At 34.8% G+C, this 12,767-nt stretch overlaps 1 protein-coding gene across 1 annotated transcript in view; it reads left to right on the forward strand.

The window, feature by feature from the left end:
* LOC129256807 (protein phosphatase 1H-like) overlaps positions 1 to 12,767 on the forward strand; it is a 62,373-nt gene that overhangs the window by 27,877 nt on the left and 21,729 nt on the right. The window contains exons 4-6 of the mRNA XM_064097574.1: positions 229 to 495; positions 4,970 to 5,082; positions 5,692 to 5,895. Coding sequence (XP_063953644.1) covers positions 229 to 495; positions 4,970 to 5,082; positions 5,692 to 5,895 — 584 coding nt within the window. The remainder of the gene's footprint in view (positions 1 to 228; positions 496 to 4,969; positions 5,083 to 5,691; positions 5,896 to 12,767) is intronic.

Raw genomic sequence — 12,767 nt, forward strand, 5'->3', positions numbered from 1 at the left:
ACCTATTTATGCACTCATTTCTGGGACGAATTGACACAAAATGGGATGGTACCTCAATAGCATACTACATGTACATGTAGGCCTACCTTAATGTACTTGATGATACTCAATATTATTCATCATTATATTTATTGTTCTTTTACTAATATTTTGATAAAGATATAGTTTCCTGCTCATGAATGAATAATGAACATAGTTTGTCACTTTGTCTCTTTTTTTTTCACTCAGGATTCTGATCAGATTCCGCTAACATATTTTGCAATCTTTGATGGTCATGCTGGATCAGGAGTATCAGTAATGGCATCTCGTGTTCTTCATACACGAATCTTTGCTAAACTAGAATCAGTATATGATCTCCTTGCTAATAGCTCAATAGAACAGAGACAGTTTACAAGGTCAGGTGATCAGAGGCCCAATAAATGGCCATTTACAGAGAAGGAAATGTCTGTAGAAAGCTTAGTGGTTGGAGCCTTGGAGTCTGCTTTTGTTGAAATGGTGAGTAAACAACTAATGAGGGATGAATGATCTTGCTTGTATTTTGGAGTGTGTTCTGTCATTGAACTTGTGTGCTCTTTCAAAGAACTATTTCTTTTTAAACTCTTCAATGAAAAAATAATGAAGCATTTGTGTTCATTAAATCTAAACTTCAGAACCAATTTTAATATTCTCACATAATTTCACTTATTTTCTTACCTTGCATTGCAGTTCATGATGTTTACTTTGGAATAAATGTCTGTGGACTAATCAGAGAAGGGTAAAATGGGTTCGGTATTATCAGATTAATTGCACATGAAGAATGATGATGCTATAATATGCGATGGAACTTCCATCATGGAAGTATGGAACAAATTACTAGTAGCACAGGACAATCATTCACTTTTGGTGAATGCTTGTAAACTGTATTTTATACAGTATTACAGTATGCTGATGTTATTATATTGGTTTAACTTTTACTTTTTTTTTTAATTAATAAGATTGTATGTTTGTGTGTGGAGGGTAGGGGGAGTATTGGACTATCCAGTTTAATAGAGATTCAACCTGTGTACTATAAAAAGGATTTTAATATTTTGTATAAAATATGGAGCAGAATTTATGATGCCATCTCATGAGTCAACCCAGTTGTAAGAAAGATAAAAATAGGTCCATGGAAAGATGGTGCACCTGTCTCTGGGAAAGGAAATGCATTATTTGAAAAATAAATTATCACAATTTAACAAATAATTGGATTTTAGGGATATTGTGAACTCTTCAAGTTCGAAGTTGGTAATTATGATCGCTTTTAAACAATAATCTGTGCATTTTGATCTCTTATCTGCCTGGTTCTGTAAAGTGCGAACCCCATCTCATTTGGAAATATTTTTATCATCTATCATCGGCTGTTTTCCTATGTGTAGTTTGGATGTTTTATGAGCTCTAAAAGCTGTAAAGCCATTAATTTTTCCCCTTGTATCATTGTGAACATATTAATTGATTTGAGATTTGATTTGATTGAAATGTTATTGCACGTTAAACAAAATAAACATATTATCCATCTGAACTTATTTTATTGATATGAAATATATTTTGACAAAGAAATGCAGTATGAAATATAAACTTTAAAAAGCATACATGTAGGTTGTAAAAGAGAGGTTTCTAGCAGTTTGAAGTGACTGTGTGCTGTGATTTTGACCGTTGATTTAGAGAAGCCTACTGTCATGTCTTTTGCTTCAATATTAACAATGCAAGAAAGTGTAGTAACCACAGAAGATTGGGTATAGAGTATCTAGGGAATAGTGGTTTGTTTGGTTTGGGTCATGTTACTATGCATAATGCATGTACTGCTGCACTGCATGCTATTCTTCATCCAATGCTCTACGTTGTACAGTGTTGCCTACATCAACATTAAAGAGGTATTTTGACATCCTAAATTAAGTTACAGTTATCTTAAGATAAATCCTTTTCAGAATTTATTATCAGATGAAATGAAGGCTTACATCACTAAACACATGTAAATACATTGGTGGACTTCATCCAGGATTTTGAAATAGAGGGGGTGCAAAGAGTCAGTTTTGAAATAGAATGAACATACATGTACATGTATATATGACAATTAATCTAGATTTATTTGTACTGTCTTCAATGGGGGATTCTCAAAACATAGAGGGGGTTTATAGGGGAAGGTGGGGTAAGGTGAGCCATTTTTTTTCATGTTAGAACTTCTATGACTCATAATCTTGTAGACATAAGTACCTTGCCTTTAAATTTTATTAATGGGAAACAATTTTTGTCTCACCTGCATAGCAGAGCGAGACTATAGGCGCCGCTTTTCCGATGGTGGCAGCGGTGACGTCGGTGTCGTCAACATTAAAATCTTATCCAAGGTTAAGTTTTTGAAATGTCATCATAACATCATAAGTTCATGAAACTTGGGACATAAGGGTAATCAAGTATTACTGAACATTCTGCCTTAGTTCCAGGTCACATGGTCATTAAGGGTCAATGATCTTAGACCCTGTTGGGGGACTCAATATCGAAATCTTAAAGGACAAGTCCATCCCAACAAAAAGTAGATTTGAAAAAAAGGAGAAAAATCCAACAAGCAAAACACTGAAAATTTCATCAAAATCGGAAGAAAGTTATGACATTTTAAAGTTTCGCTTAATTTCACAAAACAGTTATATGCACATCCTGGTCGGTATGCAAATTGGCAGACTGATGACGTCACCCACTCACTATTTCTTTTGTATTTTATTACATGAAATATGAAATATTCTAATTTTCTCCTCCTTGTCAAGTGAAACAAAGTTTTGTTTATCCCTGAACATTTGGAATTACCATTATTTTAGCAGTTTATGGTTAAGTTAAGTTGGTCCTTATTGTCAAATCTATAAAAATTGAAATATTGTATTATTCAAACAATAAAAAAACAAAAGAAATAGTGAGTGATGGACATCATCGACTCTCTCATTTGCACATCGCTGAGTTGTGCATTGAACTGTTTTGTGAAAAATAAGCGAAACTTGAAAATGTCATAACTTTCTTATTTTACATCTGATTTCGATGAAATTTGCAGCGTTATGCTTGTTTGATTTTTCTCTATCGATTCAAATCAACAATTTTCTGGGGTGGACTTGACCTTTAACTAAGGTTAATAAGTTTTTGAAATGTCATCATAACTTAGAAATTATATGGACCTAGTTCATAAAACTTAGACATAAGGGTAATAGTGTTTCACTGAAGATCCTGCTTGAGTTTCAGGTCACATGATTAGGGTCAAAGGTCTTTTATGGTCAACGAACTTTGGCCATGTTGGGGTTATTTTATGAATTGTCATCATAACTTTGAAATTTTATGAATCTAGTTCATGAAACGTGGACATAATAAGAGCAATCAAGTATCCCTTAATACCCTGTGCGCGTTTCAGGAACATGGCGAAGATCAAAGGTCATTTAAAGGTCACTGAACTCTGGCCATGTTGGCAGTTTGTGTTGAATTGGCATCATAACTTAGAAAGTTTATGGATCTAGCTCATAAAACATCGACATACATGTAAGGGTAATCAAGTATGAATGATTGTTTTGCACATAGTTCACATGTCATGATCATGGTCATAGGTCATTTTTGGTCAATGGACATAATATTTTAGTATCATTTTAGTGTTTTCTTCTGTAAGTAAAATTAATTTATTAGCTGTTTTCAAAGGCAGCATTGCTGCTATATTGAATTGCGTAATGCAGGCGAGACTGCCAGAGGTGTTCCACTTGTTACCTATCTTTATAACATTCTACAGCCACACTGAAAGTCACTGTCACCTTTGAAAAAAAAAGATGTCAAATGTCAAAACATTTCTTTCGAATCTATCATGTAAAAGACTATGACAAGAATGAAGGTCCATACCTGGACTAACAATATTGTTCTTATGCCTTATTTTATGTAAAGATGCATGTGAGTAAAAAATTTCAAAAAAAAAATCATACTTTTAAAATACTTTTTTGACTGAAATTTGTGTTTTTCCCTCAGAAAAATTATTTTTGTTTCAACGTTGAAAACAATGTGGTGGGGTTACTAGGGGTTATGCAATGGGCATCAATATACATGTATGGCACCACCACAATTTCTGACTCCTTCATTATCAGCCTGGGGGTGGTGCCCGGGGGGGCCACTTACATTGACGAGTGGATACCATGCGTGACCAAAAAAACATGTAAAAAGGATGTCTTTTTCAAGATAAGGCACGTTACGTACGTAACGTGATAAGGGTGTCAAAAACACAAAAATAATGAAAAAAGGGTATCTATTTCGCTAGGAAAATTACGTGTTTAGGGTCGAATTCGCGGGGATGATAAAACAAAATTAAAATGTTTTATAAAGGATGTCCTTTTTGCCCCAACACTTCGTGTTTAGAGTCAGATTTGCGCGAGGTGTAGAAGGTGGGGTCGTACTAAACCAAATAAGGTAAAGCCTTCGGCCGAAGGACCCGTAACAATAAAACATTCCTGTACTTGTTTAGGGGTTCATTTCAGGGAACATTTGCCAAGAGTATCGTTTTGTTACTAATACTTGTTAAGGGTAGGGTTTCACACGCCAATACTTGTTAAGGGGCGCATTTTCAGAATATGGAAATTACGTGTTTAGGGTGCTTTTCGAGACCCCATGGTCGCGCATGGTATCCACTCGTGAATGGAAGTGGCCCCCCCGGGGGGTGGTGGCTCAACTTACCCCTATGCTCAACTGATCCTGCCTTCCCCTACAGGTAGGCCTACATACGTGTAAGCTATACAATCATGTGGTTTGTTTTCAATTGAACTTCATTATTGAAAATATTCCAAACGTGTTTTTTAAGTAGCGTGTGGTGATAATATAGCACAAATCATACATGTATGTCTCTGCATGGCATCATCTTCCAAAATATCTGTACATTTTGGCTAACAGGATTGGTGCTACAAGGTACAATGTAATTTTACTATTAAGTTTCTGTTGTGTATTACAGGATGAGCAAGTAAGGAAAGAGAAGTTAGACTATCACATACCAGGTGGTTGTACTGTTCTAGTAGCTATCTTTCTCTTGGGGAAGCTCTATGTAGCCAATGCAGGAGACTCAAGGTAAACATTGACAGGATATCAGTCACATATTTATTCAGATCTGTCTATTATGGTTACACAAAGAAACATTAAAGTGTGCTGTCTGTTAACTGCAGATTGCATTTTTTTTTCATATCTTTTAAAGTATTTCTTTAAAAGAGACAAAACATGGATGGCCACTACTATAAAGTTGGTCTCAGATTTCACATGTAACTCTTTGGACAGGTTTGATTGTACACTGTATTTCAATTTTTCAACACATATTTGAAAATCATACTATTTTTATAGAATGGGAGTTTTTCAAATATCATTTGCATATAAACATGACATTCACTGAAGGAATAAAGTAACATTGGAGTCCAATTAGTATGGATTTAACCCTTCTGAGGTCTCAAGTTTATGAATTCATAATGTGATATTATCAAAATAATTAAAAAAAATGTTAGTAAATTAGATGAATGTACAACTTTATGAATGTAGATTGAGACATCATTTCTTGTAGCTACATGTAGTAGCAACATGTATATGTGTCTATTTGTTATGCAATATGAAAATTAATGAGTTTATTCAAGAATTCTGAATCTTTTGTAACCTTTATCCATTTATTTATTAATTCCTGATCATATCTAGAGCTATCATCTGTCGTGAAAATAAAGTACTACCAATGTCAACAGACTTCACACCTCTTAGTGAAAGACAGAGATTACAGATGGTAGCAAGCACCAACCCACAGCTTCTTGGTTCAGAGTTCTGTTGTCTGGAGTTTCAAAAACGGGTCCAGAGGAAAGACCTTGGCAAGAAGCTCATGTATAGAGATCAAAACATGACTGGATGGTGAGTATCATATTCCCTTTCCATTATCACTTGCTGTCAAACTAAATCTGCTTTCAATAATTCATCCTCAAAATGTCTTAATCAGAATATTGTGGATTCAGCAATAAAAATCGTTTTAAATATTTTCCAAAATCGCTTGCACTAATTTACATTGTAAGCAGTCAGTCCGCAGCCCGTCCGAAAGTGCTCTATTTTATTCAGCGGTATGCATAGCCGTCCGTGGTTATGCATACGTAATGAGCTGTGAAGACGAACTTTCCGATCGGTGTTTTTGCTCTTAGAATCGTTCATTCCTCACAAAATTGGTCTTATTTTATAGATACGGCTTTGAAATTCCTGATCAGTTAAATAAAATGCACATTTAACGTATTTTGAAGGCAGATATTTAGCTTAGAAAAAAGGATTTTTTTCAAAAAATATATGTGAATAAACGGAGCGTATTTTTGCATAGAAATCACACTTGCGTCAAATTGATATTATAATCAATATAAAGCGTAGACATTCTTCTTTATGACTGAAAAGGAATTATGAAATTTCATGATGTAGCAAAGTCAGGAACCACAAAAAACCACGGCAATGTCCATCGCAAAATGATTGGAATTGCAGTAGAATTGCTGACGCGTTCTGATTGGTCAACAGCGGCGCACAGACTTACAACATTTCATATATAATTAAAAACCCGGAAGTGATAAGAAAGCGATCTATGGCGACTTGCGTAAGCACAATGTTTTGCTGCGTGCAGGGACCCTGGATCGAACCCGCCGGAATGTTTTTTGCTTTTTTTTTAAATCATATTCCTTCCCCGTTCCTACCCAGCTTTATTCTCTTTTTACTTTCATGTGAGTTTCTATTTAGGCCTGTATTATTAAATCATGGAGCTATTAATAACTCTATGATTAAATCTTACTTCTTCTTAATCACTTTTGATTTTCAAGTTCTTGATTACACTTATTTGGGCAGGAGTGGGAAGGGAAGTGAGTTAAAGGTCAAGTGCACATCAACAAAAAATTCTTTGAAGAAATATAGAAATTTCCCTTTTTTAACACAAAACAGTTATATACACAAAACAATGGTATGCAAATAGAGTTGATTATGTCACTCATATCACATTACTTTCTAAATTTTGGTTGCATTTTATTATATCAATTTTAGCAAATTTGATGTAAAACTCTTCGTCGAATCACAATAGGTTACATTCATGGAAACTACGAATGTTAATGGAGAAATTAAATCCCGCTCAAAATTTGTCAAAGAAAATGAGAAAATCAAAATAAAATATATGTCATGAACATGTATCAAACAAAAAATACACAAGAAATTAGAGTGTGTGTGACATAATCAGTTCTGTAATTTGCACATTGACCAAGATGAGCATATAATTGTTGAATAAAATTAGGCAAATTTCTCAATGTCAAAATAGTAATTTTTGTCTCGCCTGCATAGCAGAGCGAGACTATAGGCGCCGCTTTTCCGACGGCGGCAGCGGCGGCGTCAACATCAAATCTTAACCTAAGGTTAAGTTTTTGAAATGACATCATAACTTAGAAATTATATGGACCTAGTTCAAGAAACTTGGACATAAGGTTAATCAAGTATTACTGAACATCCTGCCTGAGTTTCAGGTCACATGACCAAGGTCAAAGGTCATTTAGGGTCAATGAACTTAGACCATGTTGGTAGAATTATTTTCAAAATCTTAACCGAAGGTTAAGTTTTTGAAATGACATCATAACTTAGAAAGTATATGGACCTAGTTCATGAAACTTGGGCATACGGTTAATCAAGTATTGGTAAACATCCTGCTTGAGTATCAGGTCACGTGACCAAGGTCAAAGGTCATTTAGGGTCAATGAACTTTGGTCAAGTTGGGGGTATTTGTTGAATTACTATCATAACTTTGAAAATTTATGGATCTAGTTCATGAAACTTGGACATAAGGTCAATCAAGTATGAGTGTACATCCTGCCTGAGTTTCAGGTCACATGACCAAGGTCAAAGCTCATTTAGGGTCAATGAACTTTGGCCAAGTTGGGGGTATTTGTTGAATTACCATCATAACTTTAAAAATGTATGGATCTAGTTCATGAAACTTGGACATTAGGTTAATCAAGTATTACTGAACATCCTGCCTGAGTTTCAGGTCACATGACCATGGTCAATGGCCATATAAGGTCAATAAACTTTGGCCGTGTTGGGGGTATTTGTTAAATTACCATCCTTACTCTGAAAGTTTATGGATCTAGTTCATAAAACTTGGACATAAGAGTAATCAATTATCACTGAACATCCTGTACGAGTTTCAGGTCACATGACCATGGTCAAAGGTCATTAAAGGTCAATGAACTTTGGCCATGTTGGGGGTATTTGTTAAATTACCATCCTAACTCTGAAAGTTTATGGATCTAGTTCATAAAACTTGGGATATAAGAGTAATCAAGTATCACTGAACATCCCCTGTGAGTTTCAGGTCACAAAACCGAGGTCAAAGGTCAGTTAAGGCCAATAAACTTAGGCCATGTTGGGGTAATTGTTGAATTGCCATCATAACTTTGAAATTTTATGGATAGAGTGAATGAAATGTGGACATGGGTGTAGTTGACAAGTCTTAAGTCACCGTTCAAATGTCATTTATGGTCAATGAACGTGGTATTATGTCATTATATGAATGGTGTTTTTGTGAATGATTATTTTATAGTAGTTTTCAAAGTCAGCACTGCTGCTATATTAAATCGCGTAATGCAGGCGAGACTGCCAGAGGCGTTCCACTTGTTTAATTTTTGAATCATAGTTATTAAATTTTCTGCAATACTTTATTTTTCTTTAAATTCAAATTAATTTTTGGGTGGGGTGGACTTCTCCTTTACTCTTTGCATGGAATGTAGGGAATGCACATTAATATTTATCCACGAACAAAATTGTCTAAACATATGCAAATCAGTAATTGGACACATGTTCACTTTCCTTTCATCCAGGCCACTCCCTCACATCCACCAGGTTTACAGTCTTATAACAAAAATGATGAATTAATTATAATACCATCACACCATAGCTCCATGATCACACAACATTCACACAGTGCTTCACAACAAATATTTTACTTCTGTTCATACATGCAATAATTACTGAGGAAAACATAAACAAGGCGTAACCACATTTGAATACCGTTTAAAAGGACAAATATATCATACCTTTCGAGAAAAAAATTGTGAACATACATAACACTTAACCTTCAGCACATTAGATAACATTTAACAGAGTTGCTTGAGAACAAACTATAATTATGGGGCATTGCAAGAACTTATGTTCAATTGCAAATCAACTGCATGTTTGTGTTTAATCAAAGGACTTACCCTTGATTTTGGAATGTGTGAATGAGTAGAAAGTTTCTTGCAATGCACTATTAGTAACATTACAAATGTTCTTTGGTTTTAAATTGTGTATTCTTATTTTTGTCAAGCTGTATTCCTGTCCACGTCAGTACTCTTAGTCCTCCCCAAAACTGTGCTCTAATTTTTGTCTCGCCTGCATAGCAGAGCGAGACTATAGGCGCCGCTTTTCCGACGGCGGCGGCGTCAACATCAAATCTCAACCTAAGGTTAAGTTTTTGAAATGACATCATAACTTAGAAAGTATATGGACCTAGTTCATGAAACTTGGACATAAGGTTATTCAAGTATTACTGAACATCCTGCCTGAGTTTCAGGTCACATGACCAAGGTCAAAGGTCATTTAGGGTCAATGAACTTAGACCATGTTGGGAAAATTATTTTCAAAATCTTAACCAAAGGTTAAGTTTTTGAAATGACATCATAACTTAGAAAGTATATGGACCTAGTTCATGAAACTTGGGCATAAGGTTAATCAAGTATTAGTGAACATCCTGCTCGAGTTTCAGGTCACGTGACCAAGGTCAAAGGTCATTTAGGGTCAATGAACTTTGGTCAAGTTGGGGGTATTTGTTGAATTACTATCATAACTTTGAAAATTTATGGATCTAGTCCATGAAACTTGGACATAAGGTTAATCAAGTATTAGTGAACATCCTGCCTGAGTTTCAGGTCACATGACCAAGGTCAAAGGTCATTTAGGGTCAATGAACTTTGGCCAAGTTGGGGGTATTTGTTGAATTACCATCATAACTTTGAAAATTTATGGATTTAGTTCATGAAACTTGGACATTAGGTTAATCAAGTACCACTGAACATCCTGTACGAGTTTCAGGTCACATGACCATGGTCAAAGGTCATTAAAGGTCAATGAACTTTGGCCGTGTTGGGGGTATTTGTTGAATTACCATCCTAACTGTGAAAGTTTATGGATCTAGTTCATAAAACTTGGGATATAAGAGTAATCAAGCATCACTGAACATCCCCTGTGAGTTTCAGGTCACAAAACCAAGTCAAAGGTCAGTTAAGGTCAATAAACTTAGGCCATGTTGGGGTAATTGTTGAAGTGCCATCATAACTTTGAAATTTTATGGATAGAGTGAATGAAATGTGGACATGTGTGTAGTTGACAGTCTTAAGTCTCCGTTCAAATGTCATTTATGGTCAATGAACGTGGTATTATGTCATTATATGAATGATGTTTTTGTGAATGATTATTTTATAGTAGTTTTCAAAGTTAGCACTGCTGCTTTATTAAATTGCGTAATGCAGGCGAGACTGCCAGAGGCGTTCCACTTGTTTTGTTTACAATATCGATAAAGATCAATTTTCTGTTGTATCATTATCAGTTCAAAATTTGCAAACGAAAAAATGGCTTTGTCCAAATCAGTTTGACCGTTATAGTACATGATGGAATCTCCCAGAATGAAGTAGCGAGCAGAGACCAGAGTCAGCAATTGTGCAGATCTGTGTGTAGAAGAGACAAAAAAAGAGAGAAATAGTCTAAATTACTAAATAATCATTCAAAGTACATGTATGAATTATTTTACATGTAAGTCAAGAGACTAATAATGGTACTGTCTGCGACAGCCACAATTTTTTTATTTGAACAAAATGGTTTATAAATACTACTGAGTACGGTAGTACCAGACTTTTTAGTTTGACTTTAAACTGTTTATATACTATAAAAAATTAGACTATAGAGTAGACTGTCTAAGCTAATCATCATTTCATTCTTAACCGCAGCCTGGGGCAAAAATCATCATGGGACTCAACTTCGACTAATTAAGAAAAAAGGATAACATTTTTTTCAACATAAATCAAGAAATATCTCAATCTATAAAAACTTGATAGAATTCGGAAACCTGATATACATTAAATAAAACTTTAGAAGAAATCTACTTATCGAGCTTCGTTTATATTAAGTCTTAATTACAAAAAAAAAAACAGGTCCACCGTCCACAGTCACATAAATAATGCGAGCCATCTGTCATCATTACAGAAGTTTCAACGTATGGGACCAAAGGTGAAATCCTACCAACCCGCGACGAACGTAATTTTTGCATTATTTAGCGCCATCGTAGAGTGAACGAGAAGGTTACTTCCGGGTAAAACGTAAATTTCTTGATTTTTAGGGTATCATTTTCTCTAAAATAAAAATATAAGGTGAGTTTGCGTCAAATTGGTTCTGACATATTTTGAACAGTGACTTTTCTTCTTTATAAAAAACCCCCATCGAAACAATTTGGTTATGTAGCAAAGTCAGGAACCAAAAGTGAAATTCCGACTACAAAATCGTAGTTAAAATATTATTGAAATAAGCATCAATTAAAGAGGTAAAAATGGTAGGTTGAAAATGTCGAAATATGAAAAATTATATATCAAAATGTAGATGAAGGCCTTGAGAATAACTTACCACAATTCGTTTCGACGTAAACTGAAGTTAGCGACCAGTACAGAGCTATAACTTCAGCCCCTCCAATTCACTGGGAAAATCAAGCCAAATTGATCGCACGTTTTCCTACGGAGACCGCTAGAGGGCTGCTGAATAAAACTTCGTGAATATGCTCATTATCGCGCGAGCTGCGGTCTGACTGTACATGTAAGTGCAGCAAGGAGATAGTCTGGATTATCATCATGATAACAGCAAGTGATAAAACCAGCAAAATTTGATGAGCGATGGAATTGTTTGCTTGCATTGCAGTGCTTTCGTGCACAAGAAACAAATACCACAAATTCTGCATCATTTGAGAATCCTGTTTATTAATTCAAATTCAAGTGCACCTACAGTGTGGAACAAAATTTTTATGATAGCAGCACTGAAAATAATGGAATATTCTGGTCCTTGACCTATCATTAACTGAAATAGAACGTATAATCAACTCCTATTCCACTACTCTGTTCAGCTCAGCACTGAAAACAAAATCATTCAGGATTCTCCATCATTCCAGAGACCTTGTCACATAACTGATAGATTATATACTTTCCTGTCAGACATGCATAGTGCATGTAGATTAGTCACTAATAAGGGCTATTAAAATCTGACTTCTTTGAAATCATTAAATTTGGGCTTCAACTCAATTGCTTATAATTATTTGTCACAGTATCTGATGTATGAAATAAAACCTATTATTTTCAGAGAATTGTATAAGTACCATTCTTAGCTTATGTTGTATTATCAGTTTGATATGTACCTGTCTGCAAAGCGAAATGACAATGTACTTATTTTTATACTGTTCACAAATTGATAATAAACATAAGTGAAGATAATATTTTTCACTGACAATAAGTATGAAAAATTATATGGGGGTATTTCATAATTTCTTCAATCAAATATGTGATGTTTGTTTGGATGTATATTTGTTAATTACTGGAATATATATTTGACAGAGTTAATGTAATGAATGAGATGTACTATGGCATACTCATTATAACCTTGCCTGGAGGGTGCTTATCATTAGGTTGCTAATTGGGTAACCTTGTTGT

Source organism: Lytechinus pictus, chromosome 3 (assembly GCF_037042905.1).
Source record: "Lytechinus pictus isolate F3 Inbred chromosome 3, Lp3.0, whole genome shotgun sequence".
In the NCBI taxonomy this organism is placed as follows: domain Eukaryota; kingdom Metazoa; phylum Echinodermata; class Echinoidea; order Temnopleuroida; family Toxopneustidae; genus Lytechinus; species Lytechinus pictus.